Source organism: Dromiciops gliroides, chromosome 3 (genome assembly GCF_019393635.1).
Source record: "Dromiciops gliroides isolate mDroGli1 chromosome 3, mDroGli1.pri, whole genome shotgun sequence".
NCBI lineage: Eukaryota > Metazoa > Chordata > Mammalia > Microbiotheria > Microbiotheriidae > Dromiciops > Dromiciops gliroides.
Window position 1 is genome coordinate 258,982,939 of NC_057863.1, and position 23,798 is coordinate 259,006,736.

General features: G+C 34.9%; 1 protein-coding gene across 3 annotated transcripts in view; it reads right to left on the reverse strand.

The window, feature by feature from the left end:
• The window catches only part of GRIK1 (glutamate ionotropic receptor kainate type subunit 1), a 133,344-nt gene that overhangs the window by 32,567 nt on the left and 76,979 nt on the right, over positions 1 to 23,798 (reverse strand). For 2 of the 3 annotated variants that reach the window (XM_043994661.1, XM_043994663.1), the window contains 6 exons: positions 18,008 to 18,151; positions 13,343 to 13,450; positions 12,033 to 12,146; positions 9,622 to 9,825; positions 8,651 to 8,874; positions 1,670 to 1,788 (listed from right to left, as the gene is read on the reverse strand). In XM_043994661.1, the coding sequence (XP_043850596.1) occupies positions 1,670 to 1,788; positions 8,651 to 8,874; positions 9,622 to 9,825; positions 12,033 to 12,146; positions 13,343 to 13,450; positions 18,008 to 18,151 (913 nt within the window). The remainder of the gene's footprint in view (positions 1 to 1,669; positions 1,789 to 8,650; positions 8,875 to 9,621; positions 9,826 to 12,032; positions 12,147 to 13,342; positions 13,451 to 18,007; positions 18,152 to 23,798) is intronic. The other variant, XM_043994662.1, reaches the window with a different exon arrangement.

Below are 23,798 nucleotides of genomic sequence, written 5' to 3' on the forward strand. Positions count from 1 at the left end.
CTTTTTTCCCTGAATATTCCCTTTTATCAAGATTCTCTTGACTCTGGTCTATTGGTTCTCCTCTGACTACTCTTTCTCTTTGCTGGACCATCATTTGTTATGCCCACTAAGTGTGCCTGTCCCCCATAGTTCTGTCCTGGGGCTTCTTTGCTTTATATACTTTTACTTGCTAATCTCATCAACTCCCTTGGGTTCAAGCATCATCATTATGCAGATGATTCAGAAATCTATGTATCCAGCACTAGTCTCTCTCCTGAACTACAGCCCTGCATTACCAATCGTCATTTCAAACCTGATATCCCTTAGACACCTCAAACTCATTTTGTCCAATATAGAACTCATCTTTCTTCAAAATTTTCCTCCCTTCCCAAATTCCCTAGAATCCTCCCAATCATCTGATTGCAACCTAGATGTCACCTTCAACTCTATTCTCATGCCATGTATCCAATCTATTGATTTTCCCTTTGTAGAATTTCTCAAATGCACCTGCTTCTCTCCTCTGATATTGCCACCACCCTGGTACAGGCTCTCATCACTTCACATCTCTGAGGTGATCTTGCTACTCAGGTTTCTCTCTTCACTCTAGGCCATTCTCTCCTCATTTGCCAAATTGATCTTCCTAAAGCAGGAGTCTGGCCATGTCACCCCTATTCAATAAACTCCAGTTGTTCCCTATCATCTTTAGGATGAAATATAAGATACTCTGTCATTCAAAACCCTCCTATGCCTCCCAACACCCTCGCAGTCTTCTAATATTTTATTACCTCTTCCCTGCTCAGATTCTGTGGTCCAATGATATTGACCTCCTTGCTGTTCCTTGAATAAGTAATTCCATCTCCCAAATCTGAGCATTTTTGCTGGCTGTCTCCAATGTCTGCAATGATCTCCTTCCTCATCTCTGCCTCTGGTCTTTTCTGGCTTCCTTCAAGTCTCAGATACAATTCAGGGAAGTATTTTCCAATTTCCTTCATTTTAATGCCTTCCCTTTGTTGATTATTTCCAATTTATCTTCTATATCAATATATCTGGTCTGAACACAGTTGTTTACATGTTGTCACAGTCATTACACTGTAAACTACTTGAGAGTAGGGACTATTTATTATCTTTCTTTGTATGCCCAATATTGAGTACAGTGTCTAGCACATAGTAGGTACTTCATAAGGACATATGTCCCCTTTTTCTTCACTCAGACAGCCCTAGTCAGCTCTTGCTTGATCCATTCTAATAGCTTTCTATTAGGACACTGCTTCAACTTTCTCTCCATTCCAGTTCAACCTCTACGCATTTGCCAGATTGATTTCCCTAAAGTGTAGTTCTCTCCCTGTCACTTTTCTACTCATTAAACTCCACTGGTTCTCTTATACTTCCAGGATCAAAAATAAAAAAAATCCTTATGCATTTTATGCTCTTCACAACCTGACACCCTCCTAATTTTTCCAGTGTTTCTATACTTTAGCACACCCCTCCCCACTACATTCCAGCCATATTGGCCCATATTAACTATTTCTTGCCCATCAAACTTCATTTTCTGTTTCTGTCTCTGTATTTTATTTGTATTTTGTATAAATTTATTTATAAATGTTCTAGGTAGAGATGATGGAGTTTACCAACATAGAAGTTACTGAGCAGACTGTGGGATGTGTGCAAAAATAATGGGTAACCGTGGTACCTTGCTGCATGAGAGCTCCAACTCCAAACCAGAAACTATTTAGTAAAGTAAAATTGTTTTCCACCACATCTGAATCAGGATTGCATGGGTAGGGGTTATACCATTCATAGGGTGTAAACCTGTGGTAGTTAACAGAAATAGTATGTAAATATCAAAGTTTATACCAACAAATCTGCTGAACAATTTAAAAAATCCAAAGATTAGTGGTGAAAATAAAACCAGAATATCAAAGTCAACATTCACAAACTACAGTTTCACTTGGTCCTGCAAATATTTTCATGATTGTCTATTTTAAGGCAAAGACTCCAGAGTCTCTAGACTTCAGACCCATGTCTACTGATTCATTTCCAAGTTCTCATCCACTTCTCTAGCTGCACAAGTTGATGAATTATAAAGGATTCTTCTTATGAGAATTGTGGATACAAGGATATGAGGCTGCTTAAAAGGAAAATATATAGTTTAGCATTTCTCTAGTTCACTTTACTAGCCAGGAAAGATTGCTGAAGGAAGAAGAGGACTGCATGTTTGGGGGCTGTTGCCTTTGGAGAGTACAAGGGGAGAATTATAAATCCGACGGTTGAGGCCTAAAAGAGAGAGGAAACTCAAGCTTAGAAATCACTGGGTTTAAATAGTTTTGTTTGACATTAACACAAGCCACCTTAAGTATACTCTCAAAGGAAACATACATTTTTGGATATTCTTTGAACTTCCCGTGTTTGACATTTTTATTTACTTTAATATAGTTGTACTTTTAGCAATTAAACATTGTGATAAATGCTTATACTAAACTCATTATCAAATCCAGTAATGAAGCAAATTTGCAGGCAGTTAAGTGATATAACAGACTATTGGATCTGAAATTAGGAAAACCTGAGTTCGAATCCTACCTCAGACAGTTACTTGCTGTGTGACCCTAAGCAAATCATGGAACCCTTTAGCCTCAGATTCTTTATCTGTAAAGCGGGTATAATAATGGCACTTACCTCAAAAAGTCTTAGGAGGATCAAATGAGATTACATATGTAAAATGCTTTGAAAAACTTAAAGCATTTCTTCTACTAACTAGCTGTATGAACTTGGTCAAATAATATGGTTTCTCTGGTTATTCATCTATAATTCCAATGAACAATCAAGGATTAAAATTTATATTCCTCTATTCCTTACCAAATATCTTTCTATCCATTATTGCTTAGAGATATTTCTTCTTTTTCATTATTTTTTTCTGTGATATTTAGAAAATAAGTGGCAACTCCATTGAGAGAAATATTAGCATGTTGAAATGGGGTACTTCTTATTAAAATATTTTTTCCTGGGGGCAACTAGGTGGCGCAGTGGACAAAACACCAGCCCTGGATTCAGGAGGTCCTGAGTTCAAATCCAACCTCAAACACTTGACACTTACTAGCTGTGTGACCATGGGCAAGTCACTTAACCCTCACTGCCCCACAAAATAATTTTTTTTTCCATTTGGAAAATCCAATCTTTCCAGGTTAGAGTGGTATTATATATTAGAATAACATGAAACATCCATAAATAAAATGAAAACATACTAAATGGTCTCTGGTTTCCAGTCTTTAGCATCAAAACAAAATGAAAAATTATTGAAACCCTCAGGGGATTAAGGTGAATAATAAAGTGTAGAGTTTCTGGTCATGCTCAAGAATTGTGTAGGCTGGTTGTTTTAATTAGAGACTATTATCTAAATTCCTGGCCCATTTGTAGAAAATATGCTGTTTGTCCTTTTATTGTATGTAAAAGAACTAGAATAAGAGTTTTTTTGTTTGTGCCATAATGAGTTGTAACTTGCCTCAGTTCCCAATAGTTCCATGACAAAATATGTTCCTTAAGATCTCAATAGATGACAATACATTTTTATACTGTTTTGGCAAGAGTCTCATAGTATAAAATTAAGCACTCCTGTAACCAAAAAAATACTCTCTATCTTTTCCCTTCCTCCTCCCTTATCTCACCCCTCTCCTTCCTGTCACGCACTGAATCCTAAAATTCTGCCATAACATCCTACATGTCTACAGTGCTATCCAGATTCATGGACCTTGTCATTAGTCCTGCTAATGAACCTTTGGGCTCCTGGGCCTTTCAATTTGCCCTGGAGCTAAATATTCCTATAAGTACTGTCTTTCCCATCGGAACTATGACAGAGTCTGTTACTCTTCCCCAGACCCTCCAGTTGCTTTTTTCTTTTCTTTTTTTTTTTTTGTGTGTGAGGCTATTGGGGTTAAGTGACTTGCCCAGGGTCACACAGCTAGTGTTAAGTGTCTGAGGTTGGATTTGAACACAGGTCCTCCTGACTCCAGGGCCAGTGCTCTATCCACTTCGCCACCTAGCTGCCCCCTCCAGTTGCTTTTTAAAATGTTCCCTTACTACATTTTTATGCTCAGTGTTTCCAATGATTCCCCAGTATTGGATTATTAATGCCAAAATGGTTAGCTAGAGTTCTGACATTCCCCCTGCCCCCAAGCCACAGTTACATTAGAAAATATTATTTTCTCCACCTGAGATTTTTTTTAATTTGGCAAGAATGTGTCATTTGTAATACAACCTGTGGCCTGTATAACTATGAATTCCAGTATGAAAAAAAAATCTTAGTGCCCACACAATGAACCCAGAATCAAAAATAGCATAAGAAATTCAATAATAACTAATTGAAGCTCTGGGGTTTGCTACACAAATAAAAAATGTTCTTAGTTGGACTTTAAAAATTATTGAAAAGAGTCTTCTTTCAGAAAACAAACAGATAACTAAAATAGAGACAGTAGAGATATCTAGTCCCTAAATTGAACCAAAATAATTTAAAAGAGATGTAATCCCTTCAGGCTAAATATTTGTCAAGTAACAAAGTACTCTGACTCCTTTTGTTATTGTTATAAAATTTCAGAAACCAAAACAAAAAGGGATAGAGGTTAGCTGTGAAATATTTTTATGGACATTAAGAATTATAATAAAGATAGCTGGCATAAATTTTTAAGGTCTGATAGTAACAAAATCAATACTGATTACAATAATGTTATATAAAAGTTTAACTGCTGTAAATCTAGTGCCCACCAGAAGAGCAAAAAAGGCCATAATGAGCCTTAGTTAGCAAACTTACATGCTATATGGATAGAGAATATTTTTGAGCAGTGTTTTCTCATAAAGCAAAAAACTGTGAAGCTTGATGAAAGCTTGGCAAGACTATTAACTAAGCAAGGTCATTCCAAGTTCATTAAAGGTGAAACTGGAAGGACAACATAAAAAATAGAAGAAAAATTGAAAAAAAGATCTGCAAAGATTTTAAAATTAAGCTGTTTTCATCATCAACCATAGAGCCCCCACACCCTGAATCTAACAACTCTAGATGTGATCATAGGTAGAAAAGGCACTTAAGGGAATGAAATGGGAAGAAGCATCTGGATTAAACCAAATGTATTTAGAAAAGATCAGTTCTGGAGGAGATACAATTATAAGAGCATTCAGGTATTGTCACGAGTTATCAAAAAGAGGTCAAAAAAATCTCAGTATGTATTAGTAGCAAGAAAATTCAAATCAACTACTAATTTAGATACCTACTTATGATTTATATTACATCTTCATTAGATCTTTTGTTGTTGTTGTTTTTTAGTGAGGCAATTGGGGTTAAGTGACTTGCCCAGGGTCACACAGCTAGTAAGTGTTAAGTGTCTGAGGCCAGATTTGAACTCAGGTACTCCTGACTCCAGGGCCAGTGCTCTATCCACTGCGGCATCTAGCTGCCCCTTCATTAGATCTTATTAGACTATCATATTAATTGAGGAAATCCTAGATGGAGGTAATAGGACTCTAATGGGGCTCTAAAAGAGATACTATAGAATGGATTGTATCTTTAGTATTTTGCAATTGACTCAAAGACATATATAATACTTAATTCCTATGTACTTATTGTTTGTTGATTATGAAAAAAATTTGTTTCAATAGATAAAAAACACTTCTATACGATGTTGCCTACTTATACATCAAGATCATTCAAAATTCATTGAAAGATTTAAAGAAAGAAATAAAGTTGATTGATTATGCTTTCATCACAAAAATTAGGTAAGGCATAAAACAGTAAAATGTTTGCTTGTTAAAGGTATTTGATGCTGTTGGAAAAGATCTAGCACAGAATCCAAATTGGTGCGACTTTTTGCAGAAAGTATGATGGTTGCATTAAATCCCCTAAATGGTAGAGCTCTCTGAAAGAAATATGTAACTACTCAAAAAATTTTTTCCTATCCTGAACCATGGGAAAGACCAATAGGATGAAGAATGTCTATTACCTAGAGATTAGGACATGAATTTAGATGAGCACTTCATATAGATTGTATAACACGTAGCTGGCAAAGACAGTGCAGATAGACAATGATTTGGGCCAGCATTTCAGAAGAGCATGGCTTTTAGCTTCTTCTCATGTTACTCTGTGACTATGAGACAATGCAACACAAAAGTGTTCAGAGAATTGAAAATGAATACACAGAAGGCAATAGAAAGGTACATGATGGGGGTGAGCAGGCTGAAACATAACCAATGGAGAAATTTGAAGAACAACAATCAAAGATGTCATTAGGGAAAGATAGGATAGAGACAATTCACTAGACATATGAAAAGGCTAAGGCATGATAGCTGCACTAATGTCTTTGAAGTGTCAGAAGAAAGTGAATAAATTCTCCAGATATACAAGTAGGCCACTTTGTGGTGAACTTAGTTGGAGATAATGGGTAAAGGTGGCACAGGATGGACTAGCACAGATGGTTTGCAATCTATATCATAGGAAGAATATCATAGGAATTAATGAAATAATAAATCTATTTGTATATTTTCAGGAAGGACTACAAAATATTACATTATGTCATTTGACCCTTACAATGAAACCTTAAAGACTGGATTATAGACAAGTAGTACTATTATTCCCATTTTATAGCTAAGTAAACAATTTAAATGATTTGCCTATGGTTAGTGATGGAAGCAGTCTTCAAACTATGGAAGGAAATAGCATTAAAACCTCCGTTATGCTATAAATATTAAGAAATAACATTATGATAGTATCCTAATTTAATGTCTTTGGTCTCACTTGAATCAAAGACATAATCAATCTTCCACTACTAAAAAGCAATAAATTTCAGATAGGAATTTTGGTTTCCTGAAACTATGAAAGTCTTAGTTTCATTGCTGGTGACAACTGAACATGGAAATAACTTTCTTTCAAATAAGAGAATTATCTTTTTGTTTTGACTAGATTGAAAGGGAAATAGTTAAAGAGGAAACGATTGGTTTTACTGAGTCAATAAGCATTTATTAATTCCTTCTTATTATGTACCAGGAAGCTTTTTTCTCCAAGGGTGCACCAACATTAATATGGCCTTTGTTCTATTTGAGCATGGATGTATTTTATGGATGTATTTGAGTATTTTAAAACTACTAAGCTTGAACTATATACTTTTGTCTTTGTTATGGAGCTATATTTTTTGGTTTTGAATAAATATATATGTATGTATGCATATATACATATATATTTATATATAAATGAAAATTTATTGGGTAGGAAAAATTTTGAAACATTTCAATACCTCTTATATCAGCAATATTACTGTCTCTAAAGACTTTAGCTAAACTGCAGAATACAGAGTTTTTCTTCCACAAATCCTAGGCTGCTATACAGATCTGATTGACCATTGAATTGATGCTGTAACAATGAATATTGGTTATTTTTTAAATTTAGTTCAACTTTATTCAATAATATTTTATTTGAAAAGTACAATGCTACACATTTTTTCATTGAAAAGCTATAAAGAACTTAAAATAATTCCACAGCATATTTACTTTAATAAATCTACACAATTTATTTTTTTTCCATTCTGTGGAATTTTCTTGGCATCAGTCCTTATAAAGATCTATCATCATATGTATCAAACACAAGTATCTATTGCAGTATTGTCAGGGGAAAATATTTATTTTATTTGAGAAATTTGATGTTTTCCCACCAGAAAATCCATTTTGAAAACTTCACACAAAGTAGCACACACATTTCAGTGCTGAAAAGGGAGGAAACAACAAAAAAAGACCATTTTCAATCCTTTGTGTAAAGATATCCAATTTTATGCAACTAAAAGACAAAATAATGATATTTTAATGTAGAATCAAATATATATGAAAAATGACATCTGTTGTAATCCTAAAAACTCTGTAAAGCCCAGTGTGTAAAACTGAGACCTTAAACAGAGACTAAAATCTGGAAAACAAATACAAATAAAAGTTATTCCTTGATGATGGCATAAAGATTTCATTTCTCTAAACTTAGTAAATAATAATTTACTTATAATTATCTTAAATCTTTCTTTTTATTTCCCAACATTTTCATAAACAAATTTAAATCCAATACTTTTTATTGTTGCAAAGAACTTTACAGATTTCCATTTATGCCACTATTTTCTAATCGCTTAGACAATTCTTAGCCAACTCTTCCAGTTTTGCTATATACATTTTTCAAAAAGACTAAAACATGTCGATAACCACTCAATTAAGATATTTTAGGACTAATCTGAAACTGCAATAGAATAACAAAGACTCAATTATACATGCTGATATAAGAGGCTGGCGTTAACTTTTTTTTTCTAAGTATAAGCATAAGTAAAGAGAAAGCAGCTTTTACAGTGACTTCAGGTGGAAAAATCTTTCTATATTTGGACATCTGATGAGACTCTGATGCCACTTTAAAATGCTAAATTGTGTTTAGCTCTAGGACATACCATTAGTGAACATCTGACATAAGCATGTTTGGGACAGCTAGGTAGCACAGTGGATAAAACACCGGCCCTGGATTCAGGAGGACCTGAGTTCAAATCCAGTCTCAGATACTTGACACTTACTAGCTGTGTGACCCTGGGCAAGTCACAACCCTCATTGCCCCACAAAAAACCCAAAACAAACCAAAAAAGCATGTTTAAATAAGGTCCATTGTTGTTCAACTTACCTTGCAATCACAAAGAGGACACAACTGACTCCAAGGCAGGCTAATAGAACATACATCCAAATATCAGGAGAGAGAGGATTGAGGAAGGAGAACACACCAGGATTTGTGCCATTGGGTTTCCTGTATAAAATGCTAATGCCCAGTGTCATGAAAGGTTTGGAAAAGTCAATGACCTTCTCTCTCACATAGGTAATTGTAAGAGGAGCAACTGCCAGATCAGCTTTCTGGAAAAATAAATCATAAAAGGGGTTCATTTTCTCTGACACAGAATCTGAAATGTGTGTGATATTTAAAGTACTCTTCCCTTGCCTTAATTCCTATAAATTCTCAAACGGGAAATGTATCATGAAGATTAATTTTTTTTGAAATCTTTTTTTTGGGGGTGGGGCAGTGAGGGTTAAGTGACTTGCCCAGGGTCACACAGCCAGTAAGTGTCAAGTGTCTGAGGCCGGATTTGAACTCAGGTCCTCCTGAATCCAGGGCTGGTGCTCTATCCACTGCACCACCTAGCTGCCCCCCATGAAGATTAATTTTAAAAGAAAGAACCCCAGCAATTTGAACAACTATACATGCACATATACAAAAACATGTATTTAAGTTCATATCTGGACATAGAATAATTTAGTAATGACCAGATATCAATATTTCTGACTAGATATACTTTTTCACCCATGGCTAGGACTGACTGCAAATGACAGATGGGACCTTTAAAAGCATGTAAAACCATTGACATGAAATAACCATAAACTTAGTTGTCCATGAGATTTTATTCTGTAGCTATAAATACCAACATTCCCTCAGTCCCACTTATGTATTATTTGGGTTATTTGAAGTAATAGTTAAGTCACCTTATCTGCACTCCTTCTATCATATATATATAATAATATCTGGTATTTATATAGAATCTTAAGGCTTGAAAAAGTCCTATATGTGTCTGTGTGTATGTATGAATGTAAAAGAGTTTTTCTTACATGATCTATAAGTTCTTTGACCATCCCATTCCATTCTCCTTTGTCATTCTGGGCTCCATATTTACCATCAGGAACTAGTTTAACATCATAGATGAAACCCAGAATATTGGATAACTCTTTAAGCAAATCCAGGCAGTACCCTTCAAATCTATTATTTCCATACAGAGGCTTGTCAGACTTTTTGAACATTACATAGGGCTCTTCCTATATAAAAGAAAATAAACAAATTACAAATAATATTTGATGGTATTCATATAGCATTTAATATTTACAAGGAAGGCATAATACACTTCTCCAAGTTCTATAAGCTTACTACATGTACAAAAATTAAGTTTGAAACTTATCAACAAAAAGTAAAAATGAGCCAATTATGGAATAAACTCATGCTCATTCTTTTCATTCGAGGTGAACTGGGTATCTGGACACCTCGGCACAGAGAAGATGGAAGAATTGATCATTTGCAAATATCAGACTCCAACTTGCCTAAGCTAATAGTAAATGAGGATCTCAGAGTAGGGGAGGGCTAGGTATATGCTGGTAAATGTTAACAACCAGATTTGAGAAACAAACACTGAAGTTTAATTTGCATTATTAAGTCTAGACAATTAGCAAAACAACAAAATCATGCCTGATTCATAGTGGTTGGTAATTTCTAAGGTTTAAATGTTCACACTGAAAATTTAAAAACTGGATCTCACAAGCTAATTCAAGGTGACTCCAGCGTACCATGGATTAAGGCAGAACTAAAGGACTCTAGAGTACCTGAATGAGTCATGATTAGAGTGGATTGAGTAGCCAGAGTTGGGGCTGCCATAAACTCCCATTCCCTACCCTAGGTTCTGATGTTTTCATCTGAAGACTACACACACACACACACACATACATATATACATAATATGTGTGTATACATGCATATATATGTACATACATACATACACACTCATTTGTTTACCTTTAGTTCCCCTAAGGAGAATGAGGACAAAGACTTTTTAGGTTATCTTGGTATATTCTTGTATATTCTTGTCCTAGCCTAGTGCCTGGGCACACAGTAACTTATTCATAATTACTTATTAGATTGTATTGGAAATTACCAGGTGAGCAAAAGAGAGAAAATATTCCCCTCACTCCCTTGCACTGGCATCTCAGGGTCTCTAGCTCCCCACCCCTCTACCCCCCACCTGGATGAGGTCACCTTTCCTGTTTCTTTCTCCAGGTACAAACCTCCCTAGTTATAACTCCACTAAAATAAACTGATTACATTTTTTTGAGACTCATATGTGTGTGCGCCAATGTAGAGTGATGGATAGATACTAGTCTAGGTGTTCTCAAAAAAAATTCATCTTATATCTCTATACTTGTATTACTCAGTCTTTCTTCACTTCTACCTCTTAGAATCCTTTGCACTCTTAGAGGCGCAACTCAGGTGCTGCCCTTTTTTGAATGTCTTTCCTGATTCCTCAGTTGTTAGTGCTTTCTCCCTTTTAAATTTGGTGTGTGTGTGTGTGTGTGTGTGTGTGTGTGTATACATACACACATACATATATGTATATGTGAAAATATAAATATGTATATATAAATTATAAATAAATATACATTTTATTTTGATAGACAGAGAGATATAATATACATACACACTTTCCCATAGAATGAAGACTTCATGAAGTTAGAGACTTGTCTGGTTTTGTCCTGGTTTCCTAGCACCATACCTTGAACTTAATAGGCATGTAACATGTCCTCATTGCTTTGGATTGAAATTATTGTAATGCCAGAGAACCACTACTACATAAATTTCTTCAATAAAAGCATTCATAAAGAACTGAGTCTTAAAGGAAGCTAAGTATGCTAAGAAGTGGAGATGAGAAGGGAGTGTACTCCAGGCATGGGCAGGAGCCTGTGTGAAGGCACTGGGAAGGGACATAGAATACTTTATAATTAATGATATTTAAAGGCTAAACATGTCAAGGTATGAGGTTATGTAATTAAATGTATTGTTTAAGTTGAATAATGCTGACGTTTTTTCCAATAATTTTTCCTGAAGTGAAAATCACAGAAAAGGTAAATCCTCTTCTTCCCATCCCCAAATAACTCTGGAATTGGCAGGAATATGGTAAGGAAATATAAAAAAAAATGTTTATAAAATATATATAGCAACCTACAGATATAAGATGCTTTTTTTTGGTGAGGCAATTGGGGTTAAGTGACTTGCCCAGGATCACACAGCTAGTAAGTGTTAAGTGTCTGAGGCCAGATTTGAATTCAGGTACTCCTGACTCCAGGGCTGGTGCTCTATCCACTGCACCACCTAGCTGCCCCTAAGATGCTTTTTAAAAGCAAAGTAAGTGGAAAAATTCTTTGGGTTTGATAGGCAGATGACAGCAAATAAAAACATGATTTTAATAAAGTAGACTTACCAGAATGGTGGTAACTATAAGTGTTCGATTAGCTAGCGAGTCAGTGATATTAGTGGACCTGTCTTTATTTCTGTCAGTCATATTAAGACCACTGTTGGAATTCCAAATTCCAATCTACACAAAAAAGAGGAAATCAGTGGATGCCAAGCATACATATTATATTCAATCTCGTGCTAATCCAGGAATGTGTAGTAGTCGTTGGAAACAGAAAACAAATAGTTCACAGTGGGAACAACTAAAATAATAGTCATATGAAATAGAGAAAGGAGCCACAGAATTTTAAATAAGATAATGTATCAAAATTATGTCAGATGGTTTTATTTAAGTAACTTTAATACATCACTGCGACCTTTTAAAAACTGTTTTTCTTTGGGGGGTTTGGTCTGTGTTTTCTTTTACAACACAACTAATATGGAAATATCTTTTGCATGACTGCATATGTATAACATATCAAATTGCTTACCTCCATAATGAAGGGGGAGGGGAAAGAGAATTTGGAACTCAAATTTTTTTTTAAAATCCAACAAAAGGTTTAAAATTTTTACATTTAATTGGGAAAATATTTTTAAAAGAAAAAATGGTTATTGAATGGATACATGTATGAATGATAAAAAAGAAAATGCTTTACTCTCCTTTAGAGTCTATTCCAGCTGGTCCTTTAAAGAAAAGATAACAATAAAAATGACACACCACTGTATTATATGTAAAACTGAAAACAAAGCAATAGCTCTAGTGTAGCATATTGGATTGTAGGTAATAAAATAAAAGCAATTTATTTTTTCTAATTGTTTTTTAAAATCTTAAGAGAAAACTTTAGAAATAAAAATGTTATTTAGCTATTTGTTATAGTTGACAAATGCTCAAATTGATGTTAAGAAGCCAAATCTTTGCCTTTTTCAAGATGAAATATCACCAAAAGTATGCAAAAGAAGTCAATGGAGAAAAACATTTTAGACAATGTTTAGCCTTTGAAAATCTAGTAAATGCAAAATTAATTTTCTCTAATAAGTTTCTATTTTCGATCCATCTTTCTTTCCTCTATCTACTCTTGATTTCTAAATATAAGTGAAAAAATAAATATCTTAATGTATTGAATGTCATCCCGTTTTCAAATTATACTTCTATTATTTTGTGATCCTTTAAAATCTCATTTAGTTTCTCAGATCAACACCTTGTTAAGTTTCTGTTTAATACATCTTTCTCACTTGTGAAGACTGAGAGAATGAAATCATAAAACTAGACACAACTGAAGAACTTGGACTTGCAATTTAGTAAAAATCCTTGAGAAAATATTGTACCAAGTAATTTACCTTTTTTGTCCCTTCCTCCTTGAGACTAATAATGTCCAAATCAAAATCCTTCCTTAAGCCATCTGTTTTATTGAAGGTGATGCGCCCAGTCAAACCATCCAACTGTGCCTATGAGAAAGCACAATACAGCATTACCTCTAAACAATTTATAAGATCATTAAAAAACTCTTAAGAGGATGAAATTCTGCTTTATCATGCTGTTACAAATTATGATTTTGTTGATACTGATAAGTCAGTAAAAAAAAGCATTTCACCATGTTATCAATGTACATTTTTGTGTACTGTTTACCATCTTAACAACAGCCCAATATGCAATAGTAGATACTTAACTATCCAGTACAATTGTTTGTACATGGAATTGTATGAATGAATGTAGAACAAACAATCTAGGCAGTGGATAGGTTCTATTATAAGTGTTTGAAGAGGAGAGAGTGAAGGGAGGGTAAAAGGAAGAATATGCTAATATAGAAAGGAGGAAGAAACTTGCTACTTATAATTGTGTGGTACATGGGAAGAAGAGTACAGAAACATGGAGGAAAGGAAAGAGGAAATAGATAAATTTCACTAATCTGAAATGAACAATAAAGGGTTAAACACAGGTTAGTGTAGGAATAATCAAATTCAAACAGGAAATAAGTGAAGAAGAGGGCATGAAGTTAAGAGGGAGGATAACAGGAGAGAGTGAACAGTCACAAGCAAAACATACTAAACCCAAAGAGAAAACTAAAAAGGCAGGAGAAAGGGGAGTAGGTAAGTATACCTGACGTAAAACAAATCTGCATTATTAACATTTCATTATCACTTTATTAAATCTACACAAGCAACAGAATAATAAATAAAGTCTTGATTTGTAGCTTTCACCGATTTCTAATGTGTAAATGCTCACACTGAAAATTTCACAATTAGCTCTTAGAGTCTATTCCAGCTGGTCCAAGCATACCCCTGGTTTTAAGCCTTTTTCAAACACTGATTAGAACTAAACTTGAGTCACAGAATCACATAACCTTTATTGTTCCTGGGTTTTATCCCTGTAAAATAGTATTAAACTAGTTGAGCTTTAAAGATGTCTCTCAGATCTATAATTTTATGAATATTTAGTTTATATTTATTGGGTATTTGTATATTTCACATTTCATTAAGTGCTTCAGGGATATATAAATATTAACATAATCACTCGAGGAGCTTACAATCTAGTTGGTAAAACAAAACTAACAAACATAAATCATAGAATTTTGGAGTTAGAAAGAATTTAGAGATTATCTAATGCCACCCCTTAATTTTAAAATTGAGAAAAATAAGGTTGAAATACATTATACAATGGAAGAATGAAAAGTGCAATTCAAATATCCTGATCCCCAATACAAAGCTATTCCCATCTTATATTACATGGCTTCCCTTGAAAAGTAATTGAACAATATGATATATAATTAAAATTATGTTCTGTGCCAATGACTATAAATGCCAATGGCAACAAGAAGAAATCAGTGTGGGCTGACCTAGACAAAGCTTCATGGGACTTTAGCTGGGTTTGAAGGATGGATAGAATTTAGCTAGTTTATGAAAACATACACAATTCCTCTTTTAACCCACCTTTTACTTAAAAACTATACAGGCTTTAAATATTAACCTGTAAGTAAGGCTATCTTCCAAAGACCAACCTAGCTAAGCTTGGAGCCATCAAACTTGTTAGCCACCAGCTGATGATTTTTTAATTTTAGAACTCAAGATATCTACTAAGGCATTGAGGAATTGTGATCTGCATCGATGTAGAAGATACCAACATTATTAAAACCAAAGATCCTTTAAGAAAGATAGGTCTCCATTAATGGATTCTGAACAGGTCTGGTTGTTTCTATTTGCATGCCTTTTTTTTGCTGTTTTCATGTAAAAATGCTGAAAGGTTTGATAAGCATAAATTAGTTTAACTGCTGTTTAATTTACTTTCCCCTCTTTTATTATGAATTTAACATACACTTTTCATTTGGGGTATTACTTCTCCCCAGGCTTCTTGCCCATTGGTTGTTTTGCCCCCTTCAATGTCTCCTATCACAACTCAAAGTGAGAGTAAAAGAAGACCGTCTTGCCTGAGGGGTTCAGGGAAAACTCAAAGTACATGAAGAAACTGACCCCAACTCTCACCACTTATTTCATCTGCAACAACTTTGGCAGAGGAGGTGTCAACATAGCTACTACCAATGTGTTTCTCATTAACACATCAACCAATAATATTCAGTTAATCTTAACAAAAAGATGTCTCAAAATGCAAAACAAAACCACAATATTTACATTATATTCCACCCATACACTCCAATTCCACTCTTCTGTTAATAAACAGTATCCATGTTAAGAGGGACTATAAGCTTAAATTTTCAGGGTATTATATATGGAATAAATAAAGCATACTATATGTAACAACACATGCAGTTTGGGCAACTCACAGTTCTGAAACTGTAGACTTCAGTGTCCTCTCCCTTTCCCAGGAATTGTCTATTGTTTCTTTATAAAAAAGCTCCTGTGTTGAACTGATTGTTTTCTTAGTTAAGCTAAGCTGATCCAGGGTTTGCTTGCATAACAGCCCACTAAGAGCAATATCTCAGCCAGACTAATCAATCTTCTGGGTGGCTCCTGTGATTTTCCACTTCTAAGCTGTTTCTCAGTTTAGCTGAGCTTACTCTTTGACAGGAACTATAGCTTCTATCACTTCTATTTTTAAACTTAGCCAAAGACTTCAGCTGAAGTAGCATTCTGGTCTTTTAGGAAGAGGTATTGATCTTTATAATAAGTTAGTAATAGTCCTTCTAACATTACTCTTTTGCACGATTTTTCTCCTCTACTTCTTAGCAACAAGCTGCAATACAGAGGCATTATTTTCTGCCTTCTAATTTTATTAGCAAACTCATAATAGATAGCATAGTATATTTTCCCAACTCTTTATTCTTCTTGGTAGCACACCCTAGGTTTTCTTTGGCCAACTAACTTGATCCATACCATAACAAGTAACAGTGTAAAAAAAAACCCTATAGTCTCTTTTTTATACACTTTTGAATTCTGGGGTTTTTAAATCGTTTTCTCTATAACCTATCTTGATTCAGAATCTGGGACTTCCCTGCAAAATACCTCACCTTGGCTTCTGGCTAGTAACCAAATTCTCATCTATCTTTAACTAGGTAAATACCATTTATCCCAGTTGGAATAATTATCATTTCCATACTTTCCCAGTTATTAATCCAAAAGTTGTTTTAATACTTCAATTCAGCATTGGAAGAATTGAAGAATTGGAACAACCTTTGAATTAATAACTGGGAAAGTATAGAAAAAAAGAACCAGTCTGACTATTCTCACTGGGACAATGGTTATTTGTCTATATTCTTCATTTACTCCAGTGGTCTACAGTTTGACATATTGTTACCATACACTGGGTCAAATATAATTCAATAACTACTTCTCTTAGAACTCTGAGGAAGATCTATGCCTTCAACAAGTGCACTGCCAAGGCTGTCTTAACTCAATAACTGATTTTCTCAGAAGCATTCTAGTGCTTTAGACAAGTTGTACGACCCTTCATATATATATATATATATATATATATATATATATATATCCCTATATATTTCTATACTGAAAAGCTCCTATTTATCTATCATCTATCTATCTATCCAACCATCCATCCATCTATATCTATATACATATCTATATTTTTTTTCTGGATTGTTCACCTTGCCCTAAAATCTAGACCTCAATGAGGTCTGGTTGGATCAGCAGAAAATTCCATTCTCACAACGAAAAGCAGGTTGTAGTCAGAGTGGCCTTGATGCTCTGGACGAAGACTTAGAGAGCCTTATGAAGGTCAGACTGATTTTAAAATTATCCAGAATTTCAGATTGGCCCTGTAGGAGGGAGAGTAAGATCACCTGCATGGAGCTGCTCCAGGAACAAAACTCTGAGGGGCTCTTTAGGTTCTTTAGACAGAACTTACAGGTAAATCATTACAGCTATTATATTATTAAAATAGGGCATCTTATTATATGCAATCAATCCGTGGAATGAGTCCCAGGAATTTATATGCACAATGCAGGGCACAGTAATGTATTTTATATATATATATATATATATATATATATATATATATATATATATATATATATGTATGTATGTATGTATGTATGTATATATATACATACACACACATATATATATACACACACATATACATATATACACACACACATATATATACATACACACACACACACACACACACACACACACACATATATATATAAAACTAATATTACCTACTACCTACTGACATCCTCTCCTTGACTAGATAGGCTTTAAATTAATGACAATGATTGTGATCTTTTTGTATCTAAAATGAAGCAATGTAGTGGTAAGGAGGGATAGAGATAACACTCTAGAAAAGACTTCTGAGAGTCTCTTGGACAGCAAGGAGATCAAATCAGTCTCACTGGAAAATTATCGGGTGCTTGTTTAAACATGTTTCAGTAAATGACTACAACTGAACTTTACTCAGACTAACTCATTTCTGTCCTTTAAAGGTTTGCCTTTCTAGACAACATATAGATTCACAGAGGAATAGTCATTGAATTAATATAGCACCAAGTGAAGGAAATAATAAAGGAATGATAAGGCAGCAAGAATTACCTCTTTGATCAAATTAATAAATCTGTGTCCAAAGCGCCATGGCTTATGTCGGTGACACTGCAGGGAGCTGATAGTCATCTGAGAAGCTTGGTGAGAGGCAATAGCCACCGCATACACGGCATCATACATCAAAGCTGCTTCTGTCTGCAGGGAGAAAACACATATGCTTTCATTTCCATATTTCCTTATTTCCTCAGTCCTTTGATTTTTGAAGACTTTTATAATCTTATTCTTGTAAAACATTTCCATTAGTGTTTTTTGAGAGCAATAACTATTTTAAACTTTTTTTTTTGCATCTCCAATCACAGTGTGTAATCTAGTTCTTCAATAAGTATTTACTTAATAAATGCTCATTGACCTACTTATTCCATAATCTTCCTCTGATATCACAACATATTGGTGGTGGTATGGGTTTCCAAAGGCTATTCCAGAGAAACATAAGTTTTGACCAGTTATATCCAGCTGGAAAGGTATCTTATATAGCAGCAAGTCTGCTGCTTGAGGACTAACCTAGTAAAATAGAGTATGGAAAATTTCATTACCAATAGGTTGACCAATAGGTGATAAATTCTTTGGCTAATGGAAACCCATGAAACAAAGAAAAATAAAAGCATAGCCTTCAAATCTGTGTGACCTTCTATGTCCTTTGTGATGATGATATAGTGTCAGAAAACAGTACAAGTGCAAAGAATCGCATGGGCTAGATCATCTATTAAAACTGTAGGTGTCCTAAATATGAAACCCCTGTGCATCAACTAGTCAATTGTCCCACTTCCTGACAAACTGGACTATATCAATACTGATATTTTCATGATAAAGGATGTTGTCATTAAATAGAAGGAAGCCTTGTAGTTTATCTTTAGAGACAAATAAGTAGTTGATTTGCTATAATAATTGGGTTAATGGAAATAAGAAACATTATTCATGGGAAACTTCGTTACTTCATTTTATAGTTACATAGCTAATAAATAGCTTAAGCAAAAAGGCTACCATATTGTTGTAGCTCATGCACCAACATCTATTGTAGAGGATAAAGATGATCCTCTAAGGATATATGTTTTGATACTTAGATATTTCAATACCAAGATGGACAACAGGAGAAGATTAATCAATCAACAATGATTTATTATGTGCCGGACTATAAATTAGATACTCTGCTAAGCATTGGTGTTATCAGGACAAATATGAAACAGACAGTGAGCTTAATTTCTGACTTTCCACATAGAAAAAATATATGTATTTGAATATTGAGTTCCAGGTTAATCATAAAAGGATCTGTATAATCTTAAAAGTATTGGTAGATCACTTAAAAGATATGGAAAGCAATCAAAATAGAAAAATATGTTATGAAAAATGGCAACTGAGAAACCATAAGTAACTTAAACCTGTATGCTTATTTTTCATCATTATAAAATCTTTATGAAAAGATCAGAAGCCTTGTTTCACGCAAAGTAATTGGTCTTCTATAAATTTGTTTTTAGAGGCAACTGGTCCCATCACTTCCTGGCAAATAGAGGGAGAAGAAATGGAAGTAGTGTCAGATTTATAATCTTGAGGTCACCTATCAGATTGGCTAAAATGACAAAAAAAGGAAAATAATAAATGTTGGAGAAGCTGTGGGAAAATTGGAACACTAATCCATTGTTGGTGGAGCTGTGAACTGATCCAACCATTCTGGAGAGCAATTTGGAATTATGCCCAAAGGGCGATAAAGCTGTGCATACCCTTTGACCCAGCAATACCACTTTTAGGTCTTTTTCCCAAAGATATCATGGAAAGGGGAAAGGGACCCACATGTACAAAAATATTTATAGCTGCTCTTTATGTGGTAGCAAGGAATTGGAAGTTGAGGGGGTGCCCATCAACTGGGGAATGGCTGGACAAGTTGTGGTATATGAATACAATGGAATACTATTGTGCTGTAAGAAATGATGAGCAGGAGGAGTTCAGAGAAACCTGGAGGGTCTTACATGAGCTGATGATGAGTGAGATGAGCAGAACCAGAAGAACATTGTACACAGTATCATCAACATTGAGTGTTGATCTACTGTGATGGACTATATTCTTCTCACCAATGCAATGGTACAGAAGAGTTCCAGGGAACTCATGATAGAAGAGGATCTCCAAATCCAAGAAAAAAAAAAAAAGAACTGTGGAGTATAGATGCTGAATGAGCCATACTATTTCTTTTGTTTTTGGTGCTGTTGTTTTTTTTTCTATTTTGAGGTTTTTCATCATTGTTCTGATCTTTTCTCTTATAAGATGACTAATGCAGAAATAGGATTAATGTTATTATGTGTATATATATATGTGTATAGATATATATCTATATGTATATAGATATATAGATATAACCTATATCAGATTACCTGCTGTCTAGGGGAGGGGGGAGGGAGGGGAAGGAGGGAGAAAAGTCTGAAAGTGTAAAGTTTGTATAAACAAAAGTTGAGAACTATCTTTACATGTAACGGAAAAAATAAAATACCTTATATGTAAAATAAAAATAAAAAAATATAATCTTGAGGTCAAAAATCACTTCAGAAGACAAGAGCAGGCATGAAATTAAGAAGACACTTACTTGCTCCTTGGAAGGAAAGGCATGGCAAATCTAGACAGCACACTAAAAAGAAGTGCCCACAAGGGTCCATATAGTCAAGGCTATGATTTTTCCAGTAGAAATGTATGGCTGAGAGTTGGATTATAAGGAAAGCTGAGTGCCACAGAATCAATGCTTTCAAACTGTGGTGCTAGAGAAGACTTCTGAGAGGTCTTTGGACAGCAAAGAGATCAAATCAGTCGATACTTAAATTAATTCAGGCTATTCACTGGAAATGCAAATACAGAAGCCGAAGCCTAAATACTTAGCCCACATAATGAGAAGATGGGACTCATTGGAAAAGACCCTGATGTTGGGAACATTTAAAGGCAAAAGGAGAAAGGGATAGCCGAGGATGAGATAGATAGATGGATAGATAGCATCATAGAGGCAAAGAACATGAACTTAGACTTCAGGAGATAATGAAGGATAGAAGCAGCTGGCATGCTATGGTACATGGGGTCACAAAGAGCCAGACATGACTGAATGACTGAACAAATGAGGTACTAAATCAACTATGAAAAGGAAGCTATTTCAGCTTCTCCTTCTATAAAGTGGAAATGTGTGAATCAGAAAGGAAACAATGTCATGGGATGAAGCATGGAGCCCATGAGCCTCCAGTGAATGCCATGCCTCCAGGTAACTTTTTTTTTTTTAGGGCAATGAGGGTTAAGTGACTTGCCCAGGGTCACACAGCTAGTAAGTGTTAAGTGTCTGAGGCTGGATTTGAACTCAGGTACTCCTGAATCTAGGGCCGGTGATTTATCCACTGCGCCACCTAGCTGCCCCTCCAGGTAACTTTAAAAAAAATAATAAACATTTTTATTTATAGTTTTGAGTTCCAAATTTTATCCCTCTTTCCCTCCTTTCTTTCCTGAGGTAGTAAGCAATCAGTTTCCCCACAAGTGCAATTACTCCATGTAACTTTTAAAAGTCATTTCAGTAAGCCCAAGAAAAGGATTCAAAAGAAAAACTTAGCTCTTGACAGGACTAGAAAAATCCATAAAGCTCAAGAAAGAGAAATGCATGTGTGTGTGTGTGTGTGTGTGTGTGTGTGTGTGTGTGTATAATTTTATATATCCAGGACTCTGGTAGTGATGCTGCTTGAATGTCCATGGTATGAACAGCAGTCATGTTCTTGAATTCCCCTTGAATAGAGATACCAGGGAGATAATCCTGCACCTCCTTTATTGCCATGAGCTCCTTTTTTTTTTTCATTTTGAATAGTATTTTATTTTTTCCAATTACATGTAAAGGGGGGCAGCTAGGTGGCACAGTGGATAAATCACTGGCCCTGGATTCAGGAGGACCTGAGTTCAAATGTGACCTCAGACACTTGACACTTACTAGCTGTGTGACCTTGGGCAAGTCACTTAACCCTCAATGCCCTACCAAAAGAAAGAAAGAAAGAAAGAAAGAAAGAAAGAAAGAAAGAAAGAAAGAAAGAAAGAAAGAAAGAAAGAATTACATGTAAAGGCAATTTTTAGCATTCATTTTAAAAATCAAATTCTGAATTTCACATTTCCCCCTCCCCTTTCCATGCCCTAAGGCTGTAAGCAATTTGATATAGATCACATATGTGCAATCATGTAAAATATATTTCCATATTAGTCATAGTATGAAAGAGGAAACATAACAAAAGGGAAAATAGTATGCTTTGATTTGCATTCAAACTCTAAAAGTTCTTTCTCTGGATGTGGATATGAACTTCTTTTTTTTATATAGTGGGGTTGTTTTTTCTGTTTTTGATGTCTTTCCAGCATTGGTTTAGTAGCAGTATATAGCTGGGCAAAAAAAGTATATGTAATTGAATGATTTTTTTTTAGACATCATTCTAAATTGCTTTCTAGAAGTCTAGACCAATTCAAAGACATTTTCCCTCACTCCCTCCAAAAGTTCCTTTCCTTTTTATTTTTTTTATTTTTGTAAACTATAGGTTTGAGGTGGAATTTCAGAGTTGCTTTAATTTGTATTTAATAATAATTTTGATAATTTTTCTATCAATTTGCTAATAGATTGGATTTCTTCCCTTGAAAACTTCTTGCTCATATCCTTTGACTATCTATTGAGAAATGGGTCTACACATTTGAATCAGTGCCTTATATATCTTGGAAATGAGACTCTTATCAGAAAAACTTGCTGCAAAGTTTTTTACCCCCAGTTACTTATTTTCCTTCTATGTTCATTGGTTTTGTATTTGTTTTGTTTTAGCAAAAACTTTTATGTTTTACATAAATTGTCCATTTTATCTTCTATGATCATCCCTAACTTTCTTTTGGTCCTGAACTCATCCCATTTCTATAGATTTGAAAGGTGATTTCTTTCTTGCTTATGATGTCACTTTCTAAGTATAAATCATGTATTCAACTTTATATGGTTGGAGATGTTGGTGTATGCCTAAAGTTTATTAGACTAATTTCCAGTTTCCTCACAAAATTTGTTGAATAGTGGAATGTGTAAAGAATTAATTGTTATTTGAGGTTTTTATGCCTCAGAACGCACTGGCCCGGGGTTTGGCAAACCACATGGTGCTCCACCCACTGGCTGTAGCCATTGCCATGGCGCTGGCACCTCACATCATCACCACTCGCCGATGCCTACATGGGCCTGGCAAAATTATAATGATTGGAAGCCTAATGAGGGCAGTCATGTGACTGTCAAAGCGGCCATCCCATTGGCTGGGGCTGTGTGGGGTTTTTCTGGGATTGGGGTAGGAGAATTGGGCATTCTAGCTGGACACTGGAAGGCTATAGGAGTTCTGCTGCATATTCTCAGCTGATTCCTGGGTGGTGGCATTTTTTCAGGTTGTATAACTTCCCTTTCCCCGTTTTATTTCCCTTCCCTTGATCCTGCTGATCCTGTTTGTGTTGTGTTTTTTTTTTAAGTTTGTTCTTGTTAAAATAAATCCTGTTCTGTTTTGAGGGAGGCTGCTGGGCTCCCTCCTTGACCCAATATTGTGGCAAGCCGCTTAGCTAACACTCCTCAATTAAAAATTGGTCCCCACAAATGTTTGGTTTTATGGAACATTAGAGGATACTGTTTCCTTTTTATGTCATGTATGTCTGTTCTACTGACTCACCCCTTTATTTTTCAATTGGTGCCAAATAGTTTTGATGATTACTACTTTGTAATATGGTTTGAGATATGGTACTGCCTTAAATCTCATACTGAATAAATTGCCTTTTGAAAAATGGT